The following is a 23,190-nucleotide window of genomic DNA, read 5'->3' as shown; positions in this document are numbered from 1 at the left end:
CAGGACCCACTTGCGACAATACTGCGGGTTATGGGAAATCATCTCCCGCATCCAGTTTAAACAGAAACATGCGCCTGTTGGTGGAAAGGAGCCGCGTTGACAGTGTTATACCATAACAATCCAGTATGAGAAATGTGGTAGACCACTCTACGAAGCGAGCGCGTCGTGACAACCCGGGGTCCGGCATGGCTGTATGTCACCCGAACTTCTAGATCGGGCACGACGTCCGACATCAGTTGAGGCAGAGGAGTTTCAACAGCATTCACAAGGCGAGCTAATACATTGACCCACATTCGTTTCGCTGAAGGATGTGCTATTGGTATCTGCAAGCGACTCGCCGAGCGTTGGCACTGCTGCAATCATTTTAATGCGTCCAGTAGGGGCGGGCCAGTCCCACAATAGCCAGACGCGTCCTGCATCAAAAACACGATGGATATATACGGTTCCATATCAGCGAGGGAGTGCAATACAAAGGAGCATTGTGCGCGGCTGGTGGCTCGCTGTCGAACGGGCCAGCTAATCTGTATTTGTCGGCGTGTTCAGATCTGGAAACTGCTCTGGTTGATCGTCACTTCGAGACGTGCAAGGCTGCCTGTACAGCTAATCTGGAGAGCGTAAACACATGCTCGATCCTGCCACGGGAACTCTGATTAGGGAACTCAAACGCTCCGAGAGAGTGATACCGATATAAGCCGACATACGTCATGCTAGGAAGGAGGTATTCAGCAACTCTTTACATGAGCAAATGTATTAGACTGAATTTCACCTTCTGTCTGTCATGGGCCGAGGTTTCTGTGTTAATAGATTCATAAGGCACTTACACCTGACGTTGAGCAGCCTCTTATCCTCGATCGTGCCGCCCGAGACCAGGCTGTTCTCTGCCCTGCACGTGATCTCTCTGCCGTTGTCGTCTACCTTGTAAGCACAGGACGTCAGACCACGCAAGCCGGCGGTCGTTCTCTACTTACACCTGACGTTGAGCAGCCTCTTATCCTCGATCGTGCCACCCGAGACCAGGCTGTTCTCCGCCCTGCACGTGATCTCTCTGCCGTTGTCGGTGGGGCGCGGCTTGAAGGGCAGCGTGCTGCTGGTGATGTTGCCCAGTCCGGACTCCTGCCGAGGCCCACAGCTGGTAATCATCGCGCCAGGGCTGCTCGATTCCGAGATTATAGCTTGTTTGATGAGTCGACGGCAATCGCCTGATAGTGATGAATTGCCCGTCGGAAAATAACGCAATATGGCGCGAATGAGCAAAACGTGAGCGCAAGAAGTGTCACCGGCACCGTAAGCGACCACCGTCAACTAATAACCTCTCGTTGAGTGGGCACCGGCAGACACGGATCGCACAGAACAGCTGTGATGCAGCGATAAGGAGCTGCAGATTCGGGCTCTTTGGTAGCATCTATGTAGAATAAGGGCTATCCATACATAACAAGACACGCTCCCAATAACGCGCTCACTAATATGTCGCTACGGAAGCTCCCATGCACTTGATGCATTGTCGCACCAACATCGCCTGAATGATTTCACTTATGCAAAATCAACAGAATGTTACGGCTCGAGCCCAAGGAACACTCGACACGACCTCTTCAGCTTCAGGAATAACAGCGAAAGAGGGCACTTAGGCGTTCCTTTTTTCCTACACGGAAAAACCTCATCAACCCGTTTTTCTGGGTGCAAGGTCAAACTGTATTGACCGGGCTGACGGCCACTGCATCCTATATGCGTTGGGAGGCCATTGGGTTTATAAAGGATACAGCCTGACACGTCGCAACGACCGTTTGACATGACTTTCAATGACAAGATAACACCGAAATGCGGGCTTTTGCTGGCTGTTTTGTAACATCTTACATAAATGGATCAATACGAAATAGCATGCATATTTCTACATCCGCAGGCGAGCCGAGGGAGGTTTGCAGCTGTCTGGAGCGGTTTAATCTGGCGGTGAATAACCCCGCCGCAAAATTACACACCCCGCTGACCGTCCGCGGCCTGTTTTGGCCATGAAGCGGGGATAGGTGTCTGAGACACGAGAATTGATGAAGTATTTTTCAGGTGGGGCCGAAATGTGCGTTATAAGCTTCCTTGCCTGCACGCGGAGCCTAAGGGCAGCGTTTCAAAATGCTTTGATCAATATTCGGAGTCAGTCAAAGAGTAGACTGCGGAAAAGCGCCCCGTCTACGTACTATATTACAGTTCATTGACAAGTTCCCAAGTGATGGAGGAAAGCATTGTAAAATATTGTAACCAGCATTTTAAGCTCAAATGCAGAAGTGGATGGCCACATCTCGCGCTGGCGAGCGATAAGAAAAATTAATGGTGCTTATCGCATGTGGATAGCTGGGCCACGGAATGGAATGGTTCCCGTTTCTGTTCATTTCGCCTACTTGAGCTCGACAGACCAATGCGGTTCAGCTGACGCCAGTCTTATCGCGTCACAAGACTGATGATGGAGCCAGCCAGCCTCCATCCCAGCTGATAAATATGGGCTATGTGCACCAGCCAGGCCGACACACTCGGGGAGCGAAACAATGCAGGGTAAAAGGCTGGTATGCCGCGGTACTGCCGTTGTGCCGGGCTGCACCTTGGTCCACATTCAATATTATGACTGTTAAACGCAGCATTGCAGCAGTCAGGCAAAATAACGATAAGCGGCTGCGGAAATACAAATGGTGAAAGAGATGATGGGACTAAAGCCATTTTTCAAGACAATTTTTTATGCGTCACTATGTAGTTGACGATAAACCTTCATGGAAAAGGAAATGCCGGCCTTCGCTGGCCGTTTTGTGACATCTTACAGAACTGGATCAAAACGAAATAGCCTGCATATTTTACGTCCGTAACTGGTGTCGTTAGCATTACTTAAACTGCTTGAAGCTACCTGTGATAAATTGATGCTAAAATTGCAACACATGCAACAGTTAATATAAAATTTGCTAATCGGGCCGGAAGCAGAAAGGAAATGCGAATATTTGCTCGGATTTTGTATGGGATCCAAAAATCGAACGCTTATGTAGCTGCTATGTTTTCCCATCATTGAACACTGGGGCTTAGAATTTATCAGCAACATCCTGTGAACGGGAAGCACGCCTTGCTACACCACAAACCATACCACCACACCTAGTTACACCACAAACCATACCACCACACCTAGTTACACCACACACTATACCACCACACCTGGTTACACCACACACCATACCACACCTGATAAAACACGCGCTGGAGTCCTATAGCGCAACGTGCCGAGATGGTGTGTTCGAAACACAGCGGAGACCAGCGAGCGTCGGGAGGCGTGGCATGCAGCGGAGACCAGCGAGCGTCGGGAGGCGTGGCATGCAGTAGAGACCAGCGAGCGTCGGCAGGCGTGGCATGCAGCGGAGACCAGCGAGCGTCGGCAGGCATGGCATGCAGCGGAGACCAGCGAGCGTCGGCAGGCGTGGCATGCAGCGGAGACCAGCGAGCGTCGGCAGCCGTGGCATGCAGCGGAGACCAGCGAGCGTCGGGAGGCGTGGCATGCAACCCACCGTGAGCTGGGCTCCCAGAACGCGCCGGTCTTGAACCCACCAGGAGATGTTGGCCGGCGGTCTGGAGCCGTACGTGCGGCACACGAGCGCGTACAGCATGCCCGACTGCATAGACGCCCTGGACGAGCCAAGAATCTCCACATCCAGCGGCCGGACTGGAACGGAACGACACGAGCTGAGTAGAGACTGAAGCGACCAGACACCTCCCAAAGGCTTGGCCAGAGAAGCTTGGCTGGAGCCACCAGCTGCAATCTGCAAAAGCTCTACAGATGTCAATCAGATCACGCCGTTTGTGCTATCGTGTTCACAAGATGCTCCGGTGCCAGCTACGCAGAATTGACGAAGTCAGCGGGCGTCGCGGCTGTGCGACACATCATGTCGCGAGGGAAGGACCTCGCAGGGAATCGAGCCCCGTACCGCCGGTTTCTAAGATGCACAGCTTAACCACCTAGCCGTCGTACCCCTGACGAGGGATGCCTTCACGTGGTGAAAGCACTGATGCGAAAAGCCACCACAGTTTTGGAGACACCAGTCACAGATTGGGATTCACTGATCAGTGCGAGATTGAGTCTCTGCCAGAATAATAACTGAGATCGAATGAAAAGAGAAGAGAATGTCTACAGCATGAACATGCTTTCCGATAGTATAGTGGGCCAAAACGGGTTGCAAGGTCCCAGTTAAAAATTTGAAATAACTTTACGTCAGACGAAAGAAAACTCATACGCCATACGATTTAAATGAAGGGCGTGGCAGCGACATAAAAATTGAGTTATTCGTATTTCAATTTGAGCCGGCGCTGCACAAATAGTGTTCCGTTAAAGTAACCGGTAAGGGACGGCGGATGCTCGCAATCAAACCTAAGTGACAACAGCTATGGAATTTTTGATGCCAGTGCCTTTCATGCCATTTCCCATTTTCAAGTTCTCAAGTTCATTCAGAGCTCTTGAGATACAAGAAAAGGCTGACAGTGCCAAAAAACAAATCCGGTTCCTGAAGAGGTTATCAGTAGTGGAGTATGCATACGTCCTGTACAAATATCCCAGGCTTACAACTGAACGCATCCTTTATATGCATTGAAATATAGTCAGCTGTTAGCGAAAGATGACGCAAACATACACTACAAACCGACGGGAGCGAAAATTGACGGGCGGCGACAGCTTTTATTCTGCGCAGGCAAGGAGAGGTTGCGTGCTCGAGAATATTGCGTTCGAGGTTCCGAGCCGCACTCCTTTCTTCTGCCTACGTCCTTCGGCGTTTCAAGCCCTTAGCATGTCACAGTCCGCTGACCCATGCCCCATCACTGGCATATCTTATGGCATAGTCAATGCATCTTAGATCTGTCGGTGCGTCCGCCCAACACGGGTTTGACGCTGTGACGAGATGGGTGGGATTGTGAGCCGAGGCTGCTGGGCGTGTATACCCGCTCCCACTGCCCAACACTATAACTGGAAGTAGCTTGTGATGGGTGTTGCAAGTGTTCCGCACCTACAAATTTCCGCCATTTGCGCGTGGAAATGGTTGGGTTTAGCGCGTAGCACAGCACAGGTCCGATGGGTGAGACTACTGGCCTGATGGGAGCCGGTCCGAGGGTGCAGCTCGTTTGTAGCCGATCGCGGCCATCAGCAGCTTTTTAGTCACATTGGAGGCGTTCACGGGCTGGATTTCCGATTAAGAGATTATGTTTAACGCGTTATTCCCCCCCCCCAAAGGTTTCTGAGGCACACGTTACACAAGAAACGGTTGTGAGGTGGCCCCAAATAGGGGGCCACTGTTATCGTCGCTGAGCCGAATCGTGGACCGCTGTTATCGTCGCTGCCCCGCATTGTGGGTCGTGTGTGCTGAAGATCCTCGAACACGTAACCCCTACGTGTCCGTGCAGAAAACGACCACGACCACTTGTCAATTCGATTTGTGTGAATGCAAGCTGGGTTATTTTCTGCTCACAACTGATTATATTCCAATGCACATGAAGTTCGCTGCACCCAGTAAGCCTTCCAGCATGAGACTTAAGAATGACCAATCACATTGTTACTCGAGAAAAAACTTCGCAACATGTCATACTTAAACGGAGTGTTCTACATTTGTATGGGGGCTGAAACTCAAATAGCCATCTTGAAGATCATTCGGTGCAGTTCAGAGCCCTGCCATTCTTAAGACCTAAACCACTTTAGTTTCTAAGCTGCACGCCCGCGAAGATATGCAGGCTAATTCGGGAGACTATTTCGAAGTCACCCGGGAATCCATGATGCCATGATAACGCCATTCAAATTCTGCCATTCCGCTGGTCATGGGGTTATCAAAGCCAAGAAAAGAGTGAACTGTCGAGTTGTTCATATCTGGCGTTCGTGAGCTGGCTTCCAGATATAACGGCCGTTAATTGGCTCCCACTCGAAGTTGTGCAAGGGAAGATAACGAACTCAAACGATGACGTATTGACAAGCATATTGACTGATAAGATAGATTGTGTTGTCTAGAGTAGCGTTTTCCACTACAAAGTATACCAATAGTTATCAGAGAGCTCAATTCACCTCTCGCGCTTGCTTCAATATCTTAAAATGTGGAGAATTCTCTTTAATGGAGGGATAACCATCCTCAGTTTGTCATTGTATGCATGTGCTTGACATCCCAAATATCTCCAAATGTGAGCCTCTGGCAATAAACCGGTGGCACCCATCTGTTGCATTCTACCATAACAAAGCGCAGGATTACTTGAGTGGAAGTGTTGTGCACCAGAGCACCCTCTCTCCTCTCTCTCTCCCTCTGTTGTTTTTAGTGGAAAATCAATTTGCATCTTGTTGTGAAACAAAGGCATCAGCTTGTATTCCAAAGCATCAGCGTGTATCGAATTAGCCACCACTGTGTATCGACTCAGCAAACTTTTACAAACTTTGGCCAGAACGACTCCTTGGGGATTCCGATATCCTACCATATCTTCTGAAATGGAACCTGCAAAACAATGTGTTTTCTTACCCTAAGCATCTTCTGTAGCAATTTTGTGGGAAGTTAAAGGCGTATGCGAATGCTACTTCGGTAAATAAAACAACCAACATCTTGTCACAGAAAGTCAAACTTGATGCAGAATTAATTATGTTGTCACAAAAAATTGCTGACAATCAAACTTTTCCCCTGCCTTGACACTGTTTTTGGGCTTGTTCTCTGCTCGGAAAACAGAAGGTGAAAGGAAATAATCCTTACTAGTGGCACCGCTGGCCAAGTGTGTTTTCTATGGACTACCACACAATATTCAGCTTCATCAGCCTAGCCCGGCCCAGCGGCCGCGTTTTTAAGACTCCACAGCTACCGATTGCAAGTTAATGCGGTGGTGAGCATTAGGAAGCCTGACTGTTGAACAACTATACCGTGTTAATTTTTAGTAAATTTGCATGAAATCGGTCGGATGACACGAGTGTTCATGCAAATCTCTCATATCGCTACGATGTCACATTCCTTATCGATCATTATGAAAAACGCAAAGCTTTCAACTTGAGACAGAGCCTGAAGCACAGGGTTTAAAACTGGGTCAAGGCCTCGGCAACCGAGCGTCGCAGCGAGACGACACAAATATCTTTACGGAGGAGAAAGAGGACAACCGCATAGGCGAAAGCGTGATGCGATGTGTACAGATGGTTACGCTGCCTAGTGCCCTAACTTTTGGTTCCCCTGTTGTGGAGGGCTTTTAAGTTCGCATATCAGATCTCAGGAACCAGAGCGGATGAAGACGTGAGAAACTGCACGGTGTGGAAAATGCACAGAATTCAACTTGTTGAATGTTCTCAAAACCATCAAGCTCATAGGTTTGATGGTTTTGTGTGGCCAGTGATCGACAGAGAAGTGGCCAATGTCAGCTTTCCCGAAACCGATCTCAAATATAATAAACTGTGACTTGAGCCTGTTGCTGGCCCATGGAACCGCTCAGACCGTAGCGCTTCTTATTGGTAACAATGTGAACATATGCTATTTTTGCGATAATTTACCCACTTTCTGGATCACTCTGAAATTGCAAGAGCTGCAAATAACTGCGAAATCCTTGATTTTTTTCGATGGAATCTACCGAGCCTGACTACATCTATGGCACCATACCTAAAGTAAATTACGCGTGGACTATAAAGTGAAGCTGTAGTCCTCTGATACTCCGCCCGCCAACCGGTTTTGGCTATTTTTCTGCTCGTCGCAAGTGACATTCTTCAAATGCCTTCACCCGTCCCTCTCTGAGAAAGATCTGTTGCAGGGTTGTGACTACAGGCAGTATGCGCGTAAACAGAAATATAAGCGGTGCGCATAACACAAATTCTGTTTCAGTGAACAGCCTGCTTGCCAAATTTCATTAAGGTAGACGTTTCGATAGCCTTGAAGTAGATGGCTGTCGACAATTACCAAAGCTTGACTAACTCACTACACTCAGCAACTTTTTGTACGCTGTCTACATCAGAACTGACAAGTTCCCGTCTGAGATCGTCCCGTTTGCCATACACCGCGCAAGGCACTCTGTTGGTAGAACAAAGTTACTGGCCCTTCCATCAGACAGCATTTCTGACTCTTGTAAGTTAAGCCATTTTAAACATGCACGCCAAAGCACACACCATAAAACACGGCAGTCAAAGTAGATTGTGTTAGATGCAATGCATTGTCGATCAGACCGCTTACAAAGCGAGCCGGTACATGAGTAAAACAAAGGAAAACAAAAATCAAAACAAAAGCGATGCATATGCCGGCCTCTCCAGTTCCACATGCAGCCTATTCCACATGCTGGCCGAGAAGCAGCCAAGGGTGTGCTCTGCGGCATCAGTTTGTACTTTGTGCAAGTGAAGCTTGCCGCCTAATGTCATGATACGTTTCCGGAGTAACATATGAGGGTACGTTTCCGTTCGTCATTATCTCTATTTGCTGATTGGTAAAGACCAACTGTCTTCGCAAATGGCGCTAATAAAGACCAGGACTTGGCTATTTCCAGGCACAGTGGAGCATCAATTTAAGCGGTTTGAATTAAGAATGTCCGTTAGCCATTTATTCAAATTGGCGACATAGTAATGCTATACAAGGCCATTTATAGGCCGAGCGCGAACAGGTAAGGTATCAGCAACATAACCGTGCTCACCATCGCCTGGCGCTGGAACTTGTCAGGACAAATTGCATGGCAAGCGATCGGCGAACATAACGGTAAATAGTGATGAGCGTTTTCGCCGGTCCTGGCTTGGCTACTCAGGTCACAATTCCATTCAGTTGAAATGAGCCCTCCATCAACAGCCGTCGGAGGCAAATACGGCCGAACCATGCTCTTCCAGAAACACGCGCTGCGGTTTATTTATATAGTCATCAGAATTGCGGGATTTTTCTAATCGTTAGCTTCAACTTTCTGCTGGGTATTCATCGTCGTGGCATAGACTGATGCTCAGTGAAAGGCATGTTCCAAGGGTTTGATTTGCTTATGTTATAGAATAAATTTTACAGTGCTTGCAATATCGTTACGAAAGTGCACAATGCATCACGTGCGCGCTGCTTTTCAAAACTTCATAGCACATCACCGGCGATGGGGTGGTTTTTGCTTTTTTCCTCTTGTCGCAGGCACATTAAAACAAATATATCCGTTCCTCCCTCCCGAGAATGATCCGGTGGACAAACGTGCTGCGTAATGTGAAGCCTGCTTACTTCAAGGTACTGACACTGGTAGTTTGCCTGTGTGAAGTAAAAGACAACTGATTTTTTGACACCCCGATGCATATTACAGTTAATGTTGATCTCTCCACCCGCAAGGATCACAAAACATTTGAAGGGTGTACTACAGGTTTGTCATAAGCAGGGGCGTGGCCGTGGGGGGACCGGGCGCGTGCCCCCTATCATGTATTTTGTATGCATGATATGCATGCAAAGAAAGGTCGACTAATAGAAGATTGCTATAGAATCGTTGAGAAAATCACTACATTTAATCGTTTAATGTAACTACGTTAAATCAGCAGATCGAAAACACACGATGATGCACGCCACGCAAGCGATCTGGCACGCTTGCAGTGGGGATAAAGGGAGTCTTGCAATAAACAATTATGAGTTGTGCCACCCATTGTAAAAACCTGTACACACCGATGGTCACGAATAAGGTAGCAGAGACAAACAAGTAAGACCCGGACCATGACACTGAAGACTGGCGCTTAAATGTAGACCGCTCACTTAAAACATATACTTAAGCTTTATCAAAATCCATGAAGAAAACAAAGTCCAAAAGAAACATGCCTCTGTGTGTTTACCTTTTCCTGAGGGGGGTTTGGCAATACCTTGCATGTTTCTTATACACATAAAATATTGAGTTGGCAGCTTACTCAAGTTAGCTTGAGTAAGTCCAAGGACGCACATATTTCATCCAGCAACCTTTATGAACGAGCGGCGCTGGACGGATGGATTACCGCCTCTACCCAGTCTTCTATAGCGCGCTCGCAGTGATACACAATCAGCGGCACTTCGCTAAGTTAATTGCTGTACGCTAAGCTCCCGGAGATGGTCTGAAGTAGCAATTACGGTGTCCAAGGCGACTTCCATGGCTTAATTCAGCATCGAGATGGCAAGGGATATTGCGGAAGGCCCTGCAGCCTGTAAGCTGTAAGGGCTGCATGGGCTGCAGATGTGGCAACTGGTGCATAAACTTTGTTACTGCCTGGCATTTGTCTGCTATTGCAGGCGTAATATCAAGCATTGTCTTACGGTGTGTGACTTTATTTTTGAGAGAATGACGCAGACTGTACAAATGAGGGCTGTCTTGCAATACCAATAGTTTTATGCATGCTTTTGATGAGATGATTTCATTGGTACGATTATGCAACGCTAAGCACGTCCGTGAACATGACAAAGGTCTTAATGTGAGACATTGGAGAGTAATAGCAGTTTTAACATTTCCCCTTGCTTGTCCTGGAAATGGTAGCAGTTTAATTGAACAATAAACACTACCTTCTGCTTCGTTAATAGAAAGCATGCTGAACTCCGGGGATTATCGTAAAGTTACGCTGAATGGCCCTTGTTAAGCGGGGATATCATATCAAACTGGTGGCCCATTTATAATCTCAAGAGCTGTTGTGCGTACTTATGGTGAAGAGCGACGGTGCGTGGGTGGGGTCGACCGTACACCGATTTTTCAAGGTGGCTGAACCAGCAATAGGATCTGCACGCGCACTTGCGCAAAACGAGAGCTCAGTCTGTCGCCCATCCCTGTAGCTCCGCTGGTTAGAGCGCCAGCCGTTGTATTCATCCGCGGCGGAGCAGCGGTGCAGGCAGAACCTTAGGAAGGGGGGTGGGGCGGGGAGGGCACAAGGTCGACAAAAGGCCTCCTAATGAAAGAGCCTCCTCCTTGCAAAAAATAATCGGACACAGCCCACTTGAATTTGAGGGGATACAATTTTCTTGATTTGATTTATATTTGTAGCTTTTTTACTTGAACAGACGCCAGAAACTAGGGAAGATGAATGTATGTTCTTATCTTTATGTTAGTAAACTGAAGAGCGCGGGCATCACATCGTTGCATGGAATATGTCGCTGATTCAATTCATTTTACGGCAGTCCAGCCGGGTCTTTTTAAACTACTAGAACTCAGAAGCTTTGCCAGAACCTGATCTGGGTTTTACAAATACATCGAGAACCACGTGAACGTAGATTGTAAATCAGAATGTGGTGATCGATTGTGTTAAGATAGAAATCACTGTCCTTGCTCCCGAGACTGCGAGCGCAGAACCTCAAACTTTATTCATGTAATTCGTTTCGCGAGTATATTCTGCAAAAGCGTGGGCTTTCTCAGGCAAAGATTGCTGCTTTTTAAAGATATGAACTCATTTCGATGCACTCTTTTTTAAACTAATGGGACCTCTTACATTTTTTCGGGCAAGTGCCGCATGGGTAGTACACTAGGGGCCATATTATTGTTCCTGGCCAAATGGAGAAGGGTCATTCCGTCCCATCGCAGGTTGCCTGCTGTCTGCCATTCTGGCGGCACGCACACGGTGAGGGTTATCTGGTCGTCTGAAGGCCCTTAAGGGGATACATCATAATGTGATTCTTTACCTGATGTGGAGGTCCCCTGACTCGGGCAGCTAACTCCAGATCGACGCAGGAGCCTTCATTGTCGTAGCAGGATTTCCTATTGCTGCAATGGGTCCAATAATTGACACGGATACTCCACTTCGGCCGTTCGCTGAGATGGAACGGAGGGGACCCGTTCCGTACTGGGGCTTTAACTTACGCAGGGCCCTTCTATTGCCTCATTATGGGCTCCCACCATAAGCTCCCATATCTCTTTTCATTGGCAGCGGGCCCAGACCAACGCAAGAGGTCCAACGGCGTTCAGGGTCCCGTCTCTGTCCCTTCTCAACAAATGTTCCTCTAACCGACTCAGAGTTCTTTGGCGGCAGAGAGACCCCTGTTAGGCTCTGTGGGGCCTTGACCGACACAGGGGCTTCTCATTGCTGCAGGGGCCCCAGCCGGTGCAAATCGCGGGTCCCGGCCTCGTCGCTGTTTGGCAGAGCCCCAGGGCTCAGACAGACACGGAGCCCAACGCTTGACGTTGAAGGTCCCTGGCCGGAATAGGGGCCCGCATTATCCCAGGGGTTGTTCATTCGGTGCAAGAGGCCCTCTGACTGTGACTTGAGGTCATGGCCCACGGGCTGGCATCCTCAGCGTGATTTACAGCCAGCCATTCGGGCTCTTCAGCCTTCCAATCAGATCCTCGATGATCGGTTTCGATCGAACACTCCCCCGGGCCGGCAACCAGGGTCCCCTCACTAACACAGGACCCCTGAGAGGCACTGTGACCGACAACGGGTGCGGGGCTCGGTGACTCAGGGACCCCGCCCAATGTAAATCGCGGCTTTGTGTCTCCTCGGCAAATGGGCCCTCAGGCCCAGACCGACACGAAGCCGACTGTTCGGAACCGTGATGTCCGACCAATAGAGGCCCTCGTCGACCTAGAGCATCCAATCAGCGCAAAAGGCCAGCTCTGACTGATAGTTTTCCTTTAGAGCCCCTTTAGGGCCCCTTCCAGCAGGGCCCCTTCAGGTGACCTCTTGGCTGTCCTTCGAGACCTTGAGATCCTCAAATCAGCCCCAAATCGCGTCCGTTACCTTAATCCCGGGGCCTAACAATGCCTCAGGACCTAAGGGCGGGAGGGGGAGGAGCATACCCTGTGCCTTTTCCCCCTGTCTGCGCTATTGCAGCGGAGTGGGTTATGATCACCTCAGGTCCTCGCCACTCGCCCCTGACTGGGATGGTCTACGGCCGCCTGCAAGGGTGGCCTGCGGCCGGTGGCAGTGGCTGTTAAAGGTCAGGTGACCTCAGAGGGCAGGACAGACCATGCCGAACATTACGGCACGGTAAACTTTCGCCGCCCACTTCTGTCATTACCGTGAGATTTCAGGCGAGGTGGTGGAGTCAATCCTCACGCGACAAACATTGATGGTATAGACTCTTATCTAAGAGATCCATGCAGTCAAACGGCTCGGACTAAAGGTTCAAAATAGCGTTATAGGTTCTAATTTCACAACTAGAAGCCATTTGATGAAGGAGAGTTGGCTCTTCGACGTCGACGTATAGGTCACAGCTGGCATACATACACATATAGATCATAGCTGCATGCATACACTCCTCGACGTCGACGTATTGGTCACAGCTGGCATACATACACATGTAAATGAGAGCTGCATACATACACTCCTCGACGTCGACGTATTGGTCACAGCTGGCATACATACACATGTAGATGGGAGTTGCATACATACACTCCTCAACGTCGACGTATTGGTCACAGCTGGCATACATACACATGTAGATGGGAGCTGCATACATGCACTCCTCGACGTCGACGTATTGGTCACAGCCGGCATACATACACATGTAGATGGGAGCTGCATACATGCACTCCTCGACGTCGACGTATTGGTCACAGCTGGCATACATACACATATAGATCATAGCTGCATGCATACACTCCTCAACGTCGACGTATAGGTCACAGCTGGCATACACACACACGTAGATGAGAGTTGCATACATACACTCCTCGACGTCGACGTATTGGTCACAGCTGGCATACATACACATGTAGATGGGAGTTGCATACATACACTCCTCAACGTCGACGTATAGGTCACAGCTGGCATACACACACACGTAGATGAGAGTTGCATACATACACTCCTCGACGTCGACGTATTGGTCACAGCTGGCATACATACACATGTAGATGAGAGCTGCATACATGCACTCCTCAACGTCGACGTATTGGTCACAGCTGGCATACATACACATGTAAATGAGAGCTGCATACATACACTCCTCAATGTCGACGTATTGGTCACAGCTGGCATACATACACATGTAGATGAGAGCTGCATACATGCACTCCTCGACGTCGACGTATAGGTCACAGCTGGCATACATACACATGTAGATGAGAGCTGCATACATACACTCCTCAATGTCGACGTATTGGTCACAGCTGGCATACACACACACGTAGATGAGAGCTGCATACAAACACCCCTCGACCTCGACGTATAGGTCACAGCTGGCATACATACACATGTAGATGAGAGCTGCATACATGCACTCCTCGACGTCGACGTATAGGTCACAGCTGGCATACATACACATGTAGATGAGAGCTGCATACATACACTCCTCGACGTCGACGTGTTGGTCACAGCTGGCATACACACACACGTAGATGAGAGCTGCATACATACACTCCTCGACGTCGACGTATAGGTCACAGCTGGCATACATACACATGTAGATGAGAGCTGCATACATACGCTCCTCGACGTCGACGTATTGGTCACAGCCGGCATACATACACATGTAGATGAGAGCTGCATACATACACTCCTCGACGTCGACGTGTTGGTCACAGCTGGCACACACACACACACACACACACATGCGTTCCTGACGTAATAATGCTTCGACGTACAAATACTTGCAAAACGGGTTCAAAGCCAATGCTAAGCTTCAAAACGAATTGTCGTCATTAGTGCATGCAGACACAAAAAAGAAAACAACAATGGATGGGTCTCCATTCGATCCAATCGCTGTCGGGGAGGCAAATCACCGCCGACTGCCACTCACAGTACATGCCTATATGTGACGTCACCACGGGCCTGACCACTCACAGTGCATGCCTATATGTGACGTCACCACGGGCCTGACCACTCACAGTACACGCCTATATGTGACGTCACCACGGGCCTGACCACCCCCAGCACAAGTCGATATGTGACGTCATCACAGACTGTCACTCGCGGTACATGTCGATATGTGACGTCACCGCGAGCCGACCACTCACAAAAAAACGTCAATATGTGACGTGGTCATGGGCCGGGCCATTCAGTACATGTCGGTGTGTGACGTCATCACTAGCCGGACCACTCACAGTACATGTCGAGGACGACCTGGGTGGTAACCGGTCGACTGATGTTGTTGTTGGTCGCCGAGCAGACCAGCCGGGTGTGCAGGTCCTCGCGACCCAGAGGAGGCAGCCGCAGCACGTTGATGACCCGCCCTGACCCGTCCGGTCCGTCCGAGTCGTCCAATAGGCGGTCGTCACGGGACCACGTGACCCGCGGGGCCGGGTAGCCTGAGAACGAAAGACAGCATTTGTCGACGCCAAACTGGGGAACTCCTATAACATGTCAACTCAGGGCGGCGGGGGGGGGGGGGGGACAAGTGCCGTCCTCATACAACCTCTCCAAGTGAGATGGGGATCCCCTGCAGTCAAAGGGCACGTCAAGGTGAAACGGTACGAAACTTATCGACAGCGTTTGCAACATAAAATGCTAGCTATCAAGTTTTTCTTCATTGCCACCAAAGGAGGCCTTTTCAGCCCCGTCCTGATGGCATAACGACGACCTATTGTCTGCGTGGCAGCTGAACTGCTGTCATGCAAACAAGGGCTCTGCTCCATGCCATGCTTCCATGAGTTATCTTGCACCTTTTCGTCTGATTTGTCCCTGACTGAAATGCATGACTGCGACAAAACTGGGGCTCTGGATTACCACGAATACTCGGGATGTCTGCAGCTAGGCTGCAATTGGTTAGCTATAAGCCCAGTTGGAAAGGTTAATGACTCACGTGGGTAGTTTAATCTTAGCTTTTTTGGACGGAATTTTGCTGTTTAACGTGACCATGTTGATAATCACAATTTCTTCTGAAATTCCCACGCATTTCCAGCTAGGAAATTTGATTGGTAGTGCGCTGTTCAAAAAATGTGGTGTACCGGACCAATTTTCAGACACGAGCTTTGCTTTGTTTTGCTTGCTTTGAACTGAAAACAAACACGTATCAGGCTACAAGCAGTGGCGGGGGCTTGTGTTTGCTAAACATCGCGCGCCCTCACACGGTAAATGCACACACGGGACGTGGTCATGTGAGGCTCCGGTTTAGTCCTGGGATAGCCGGCTGGAATCGGTCAATGGCGGGATGCGTCTTATTGCTGATAGCACATGGGTGCCGGACCGTCATACGACGCCCCGCGGCACCGTTCAAACGGCATCAAATTAAGCTCGCAAGATATTCGCATGCCCTTGGCGTGTCAAAATATTCTCATATATATATATATATATATATATATATATATATATATATATATATATATATATATACTTCCATTACACCCTCTGCTGGTTTGCCTGTCTAGTCTTTATTTTGGCTGTTTTTGAATACTGTGAAAAGAATGATAAGCCATTGGTCTGACATCAAGCACAGAACCTCGCATAGATGTGGCAATCCGGGGACTTCGTTCATCGTGAGCAGTTCTCTACAAGCTTTCTTAGGAGCGGTCCAAATAAACAAACACCTTGGAGAAGTCTAGTGCTGTGTTTAAGTTTGTTTTTAAGTGAAGAACTTTGCTCTGATTTTAATCAGTCCAGAGGCGTGCATAAATGTTTGAAGAGGGAGACGCGTAGAAAAGTCAGCGCACTACCTCATAGAGGCCACACAGATACACGCTGGATGGAGACTTATGCCGTCGAGGTGCCCTCAAGAAAACGAAAGTGAAATCTGCATGTTGCATTTCTCCTCGTAACTCTGTTTGCAGGATGCATTCAAGGCCTATCAAAGAGCAAATTAAATCACATGTGATTGGAAGATAGCTGCCGGAAATATCCACAATTCAAAAACACGCATGTTGGGTGACCGTTGAGCTGGCGTGCGCGGCCTCTCGTTCCGCCTCGTACGTTGTGCGCGGTCCTCGTCCGCTCGACGACAACGCTTTACTCAAGGAATGCACGATATATCTCGTCAGCTGCCAGCCCCACCACACAGCGACGCGATAGATGTCCGAAGACATGGCTCCCCGGACACATGGCCTAGAGTCACGGCTGCCGCCACACTGTGGGGCGTCGCTGTCTGGACAGTGTGCTATCCAAGCCGCCATCGGTGACGGCTCAGCAAACCAAACAGGCGTGCTACGTGATAAGGAATGTGAACGTCCTACAACGGCACTTGTACCGAGGGAGCTGATATGCGGCATTAGCTCATGTTTGGTTCTTGGTGGCCAAAGGTGGCCAAAACAGAGACAATGACATTATCACAGCAGATATTGTTACATTTGTCTTCTGACCAAATCATGTATTGACAAAACTTATATTCGTCCGAAGAGAGGCTCAGGGACCTAACAGATTGCTGTATTTGCTTTCTGCAGACCATTCATTGAAAACTTATTATTTGGCCGAAGAGAGGCTCAGATGCCATTTAACCCAGGCTGCTGTCAGTGGTGTTTATGCTATGTCTATATCTGAACATTCGCACGTGCTCGGGTGGGAGTGGGGGTCAAATTGACCCCCCCCCCCGGAGGTTTTTCCAGAATGGCTTCCGAACGGTGCGGTGTGGCCACGCCAAATTTTGCATAGCTGTAGACCATTAAATGGCAGATCGTTTGGATTAAAAATTGGGATGTATCGTGTAAGGTCGTTGACCTATGGCAGGTCAAAGTCATGTCACGGTTGCAGCGAGGTCAACTTCCAGAAAATCCTTCAATCTGATCCAACCACGGAGTGTTAGACAAAGCCATACATCTCTGAGATGCTTTCTTAGGCAACACAACATTTGAGTGAGCATATTACATTGACCTAAAGTCAGGAATAAAGGTCACACCAAGGCCAAAACCAACCTCTTTTATTACTCTAGGGCCTGGTGTATGGGATAGTTTCTGGTGCTCATTTTTAATTTATTGATAGCAGGAACCGCGTTACACATCATCCATGGACTTCTTAGAAGTCACAATAGGTCATTGACCTAAACTGACCCAGGTCAACGTTTAGTTTTAGGAACATACTGCCTAGCGTAATCTTTGCGCTTAGTCAAATGCAAAACTCAGAGCAATCTTGCATTATTTTGGTCACCTTGACCCTCAAAAAGTCAAACAAGGTCACTGACCTCAAATGAGAATGTGAACTTTTGCTTGGAAACGGTTATCTAGGCTCTGGGGGCACTTTGGAGACCAACTTGGAACTTGGCCTTGTTTGACCTTATTTGACCCAAAGATCATGGCATAGGAACCTGGTACTTTGACCGAAGTCACGTACAGTTCAACACACCCTGTAAATGTGGTGTCTCTAGCTTTCTTAGTTCCTGAGATCTCAGGGGGGTAAATTGCCCCCCCCCCCCCACCCAAGCGAAGGGTAACTAGCTGGCCACCTGGGCGCGTGTTAATGAACATAGATAAGACAGTAGTATTAGCATTATTCCTCGGAAAAAACCAGGAGAATAAACATATAGTTAGGTTGCTGTTTCGGGCAACATGCCCTTCTCGAAACAATAGCAAAATTTATATTGGCTTCTGCTATTGTTTTGAGAAAGGCACGTTGCCGCAATATCAACCAACTATATCTCTATAAGACTTTCAGTCAGGTTAGTGCATCTCTGCAAAAAGTCGGAGCCGGGTCTTTCAAAGCAGGTGCAGTCAAGCACATAAAAACTGTCACGGTGACGTTGCCTGACAGTGCAGTGGGACATTTGCTGTCCCGGGGTATCTTTCAGCAATGACCGGGGGCGCCTAGCTGTGTGCGGCCGCGCCCAGTAATGCGCACTGAATGGCGCCAGCCTACGGCACAGGACCCCGTAGGCCGTTATAGCCCCGCAAGCCATTAACAGCCTATTGACTCGGCTTGCATTGTTCCCAGGGGCACCCGTCCCCTTCTGAGACAGGAATCTGAATATCGCTCGAGCATTAGAACAGCATTTTTAGTTGGGGTCATCGACCCCAAATCGCGGTCGAACACTACGCACAAGTCCTGATTAAAAACAACGGCGATTCTCGGGTCTTCCGGGACACCATTCATTTTCAAAATATTTCTATAACACTTCATCCACACACTGCTCGCCTCAGACGCTGGGGTGTGTGGCTTCTTGCGGCTAGCCACTGTGGCACATCCTGATCGGTCTGGCTGTTTACCAAGGACCACCACGGTTTCAATGCTAAATTTTCCAAATAAACCAAGGTAAGCCAAAGGTCACAACAGGAGAGCCCACATGGCTATAGACGAACAGTGTACGACCATTACAAAAGCGCATTATGCTAACATAGGGTATTTGGAGCAAGCAACAAAATGCAGCATTTGAGATTGATTGTTGGTGACTGATAGAAACAGTGGCTCGCTGTTTAAAAGAGCCCTTACAATTTGAGCGGGCCTGGCAGGCAATTTTAAAGCTACTCATGATACTCGTTTCATTAGAAGCATGCAGCCGAAATGTCAATGCACCGATCTCTACTTTCTCCTAGTTATGTTAAAATAAATAAGGCTAACAGTGCTGTCCTATCTAAAGTTGATGTAATTTCTATTCCGTATAGGAAAACAACTCACACGTCGTCATGCAGTGGAAGACAGTGCCAACCACAATACTTGGTTTCAAAGGTAGCAGCTTGAAGCATGAAGTCCTCCTCCTTGGTCTACATAGAGGAATACGTGTGCCCTGTATTCAAGAGGCACTGGGTACGAGTAGTAACAGGCCCGTTATATTCGGCCAGAAAGACACGCCTGGGAGCCGGGGCAAGCTTCGCCATCACTATCCCACGCTCCGTGAAAGCGTAATATTAACCCGGTACAGTGCATGATAACAGTTGGCTTCAAATCGGTTTGGAACTACATACTCTTTGGTATAAGCTTACGCCCATCAAACGTCATGGGAAGATGAGCTGGAGATTTTCGTCAAGAGCTTGGAGCCAACGTAGTGCGTTGCATTGTTCTCCAAAAAATCAGATCCCTCCATTGACTCGTTGGGCTACAAATACCAAAGGTAAATTAGGCGATTAACTACAACGGCACATTTTGGGGTAACAGCTTCAGATGGCAGACAAACGCTTTGATTAACACGCGCTCGGGTGGGAAAGGGTCAAATTGCCTCCCCCCCTTCAAAAGTTTTTCCAGAATGGATTCCGAACGGCGCGGCATAGCCGCGCCAAATTTTGCATCGCTGTGGACGATTGAACGGCGGATCGTTTGCCATACAAATCTAGATGTACCATGTAAGGTCGCTGACCTATAGTAGATCAAAGTCAGGCCAAAGTTTCAGCGAAGTCAGTTTCTAGGGAATCTTTCAATCTGATGCAATAACGGAGTGTTAGACGAAGGCATACATATCTGAGATGCTTTCTTAGGCAACACAACAGCTGAATGAGCAAATTAAATTGACCTAAGGTCAGGTATGAAGGTCAGACCAAGGTAAAAACAACCTGTTTTATTACTCTAGTGTTTATTTTATGGGAAAGTTTCTGGTGCTCATTTTGAATTTATTGACAGCAGGAAACGTATCACGCTTCTTCCATAGACTTCTAAGAGGTCAGAAAAGGTCATTGGTCTAAAATGATCCAGGTCAGCATTTTGTTTTTAGGAACATACTGCCCACCTTAATCTTGGTCGCTTATTCAAATGCAAACTCCGGGCAATCGTCTATGATTTTTGTCACTATGACCTTCAAATGGTCAAACAAGGTCACTGACCTTAAATGAGCGTGTGCAGTTTTGCTTAGAAACGGTTATCTAGGCTCTGGGGGCACTTTGGAGACCAACCTGGAATTTGACCATGTTTGACCTGATTTGACCCAAATGTCGTGACCTAAAGAACCTGAAACTTTGACCTAAGTGAGTTCCCGTACAGGCCAATACACCCCGTAAATTTGGTGTCATTAGCTTCCTTAATTTCTGAAATCTTGGGGGTCAAATTGACCCCCCAAGCGAAGGGTATCCAGCCGGCCGCCCGGACGCGTGTTAACAAATCAAGGCGATTCGTGCTAACCATTCGGAACGGGTAGACAAAAATCGTCGTCTCTTGCTCATCAAGGCCTTAGTAATGCTGTACCATGTTCTTTTTGTGCAAAAACATGGCCAATGAAGCAAAGCGACACACCTAAAGATGGTCTGGAAAATATCTCGGCGCATGCATAATCATCCAATCCATACACTTAAAGCTTCTATGCAGAAGACAACCACAAAGTCCATGCTGTGCGGCCGTAGCAAAACGCTGTAGCTTTGGATGACAGCTGGCTTTCGGCGTCCCTGCACCCATGCTGACCATGCTGAGCGCCGGTACTCATCCCCAGCTTCGGATGACAGCTGGCCCCCCGCGTCCCTGTACCCATGCTGACCATGCTGAGCGCCGGTACTGAACCCCAGCTTCGCATGTCAGCAGGCCTCTGGCGTCCCTACGTCCGGCTCACTTACCACCGTGCGAGAGGCAAGTGACTTCGAGAGGCTCGCCCTCCGCCAGGGGGCCAATCTTGCCGGACACGGGCCGACCGCGGAAGGTCACCACTGGCGGGCTGGGCGGAACTGGGGGCGACGGAGCACACACTCAGACTTTCCGCGAACAGTGTCGCCAACACGCTGCTGCCACACTTGCAGCTGGTGAATATGTTAGAATATCAGCAAAGCTTGCACCTCTTTGGGAATAGATGACGTTTTGTAGCATCTATTTTCATACTTACAAAACAAATCTTTTCATCCATCGAATAAATTTGTGGATAGCAAAACTGTCCATTCATTGGATTGCGTTACTGAAATAAATCTGATGCATTATGTGAGGGAAGCACAACAGAGGTATTCATCATACCAATGTGCACCCCTCACCTGCGCGGCAGCATGATAACGCAGCCCACTGTAAGATTGACTGCAGCAGCGTTGGCAGCACGACAAACGTGTGCTTAAAGTCATCCCATACCCAATGATGGCATCTGAACATCTGAGCGTGTGACCGTTGATGCCATCTGAACTGCGATCTCAATACCCTGGATCGAATCCCAGCAATTCCAAAGGAGAAAGCCTAGGTTGTGGCGAATGCATCGCTGATGCCAAACATCATCCAGGCCTCCTCCGGAATCAGTAACGCCTGACGACGGCCGAAGAGTTAACTGACCGAACCATTGATTACATACAAGCACACCAGACGTGGACGACACTCACTACTTCGAAACTACTCTATCCATGGTACTCCGAACAACTATGCTGTCCGTGATACTCCGAACAACTACTCTGCCCGTGATACTCCGAACAACTACTCTGTCCATGATACTCCGAACAGCTACTCTGTCCGTGATACTCCGAACAACTACTCTGTCCGTGATACTCCGAACAACTGCTCTGTCCGTGATACTCCAAACAACTACTCTGTCCATGATACTCCGAACGACTACTCTGTCCGTAATACTCCGAACAACTACTCTGTCCGTGATACTCCGAACAACTACTCTGTCCGCGATACTCCGAACAACTACTCTGTCCGTGATACTCCGAACAACTACTCTGTCCGTGATACTCCGAACAACTACTCTGTCCGTGATACTCCGAACAACCACTCTGTCCGTGATACTCTGAACATCTGCTCTGTCCGTGATACTCCGAACAACCACTCTGTCCGTGATACTCCGAACATCTGCTCTGTCCGTGATGCTCCGAACAACTGCTCTGTCCGTGATACGCACTGCCCGCTGAGCCCCGCACCACCCAGAGCTCTGTCGCGGGCCGGCACTCACTGATGACTGTTAGCCGAACCCGCTGGTTGCGGGTCGGACTGAGCTGGAAGTCGACCCGGCAGCGGTAGAGGGCGGCGTCCTCAGGCCGCACCGTGGCCAGACGCAGCGCCGGTCGGCTGGCGTCGCCCACGAACGTGGCGCGCACGCTGAGGGTGCGGTCCGACATGGCCGAGCCGTCCGAGAAGGAGCGGCCGCCGCGCGCGTCGAAACTGCCGCAGGCGGCCAGGTCACGCTCAGGCTGAACGATGCGACGATGGACAACATAACGAAAGCGTTCCCAGTGTCACGCCCACGTGGATTCAATCTCATAGAGTAATCGTAGAAAGTTATGCCCGTTTTTTAGAAATGTCTTAATGTTGCATACACGTTTGGTGACATTCACATGCCAGGCTAGTAAATCAGGCCTTGGGCACATAATTGCATTGGATGTATATATATATATATATATATATATATATATATATATATATATATATAACTATGTATGTATATAATAGTTTACAACATACTTCGAATGAACCATGCCAGTATGGCACTTAAGAGTGTGTAGCCACAACTTCATCAAAGTCATGTTCTGAAACATGACCACAGTCATGTTTGATGACTAACGAGTTTTCAGAATGCGTCAACTACCTTAGTTATTTCCGCCTGAACACAGTCCGTGACATCGAGG

The 23,190-nt window shown here is 48.8% G+C and overlaps 1 protein-coding gene across 1 annotated transcript in view; it reads right to left on the bottom strand.

Annotated features, from left to right (window-relative positions):
- LOC119093399 (nephrin) overlaps window positions 1–22,683 on the bottom strand; it is a 29,970-nt gene extending 7,287 nt beyond the window's left edge. The window contains exons 1-6 of the mRNA XM_037216354.1: window positions 22,518–22,683; window positions 21,211–21,318; window positions 14,926–15,129; window positions 3,528–3,682; window positions 976–1,113; window positions 822–915 (exon numbers count right to left, since the gene is read on the bottom strand). Coding sequence (XP_037072249.1) covers window positions 822–915; window positions 976–1,113; window positions 3,528–3,682; window positions 14,926–15,129; window positions 21,211–21,318; window positions 22,518–22,683 — 865 coding nt within the window. The remainder of the gene's footprint in view (window positions 1–821; window positions 916–975; window positions 1,114–3,527; window positions 3,683–14,925; window positions 15,130–21,210; window positions 21,319–22,517) is intronic.
- Window positions 22,684–23,190: the final 507 nt, after the last annotated feature.

Source organism: Pollicipes pollicipes, unplaced genomic scaffold (assembly GCF_011947565.3).
Source record: "Pollicipes pollicipes isolate AB1234 unplaced genomic scaffold, Ppol_2.1 Scaffold_4002;HRSCAF=4701_pilon_pilon_pilon, whole genome shotgun sequence".
Classification (NCBI taxonomy): domain Eukaryota; kingdom Metazoa; phylum Arthropoda; class Thecostraca; order Pollicipedomorpha; family Pollicipedidae; genus Pollicipes; species Pollicipes pollicipes.
Note: the sequence above shows the minus strand (reverse complement) of the source record. Positions and strands in the feature narration are given on the sequence as shown.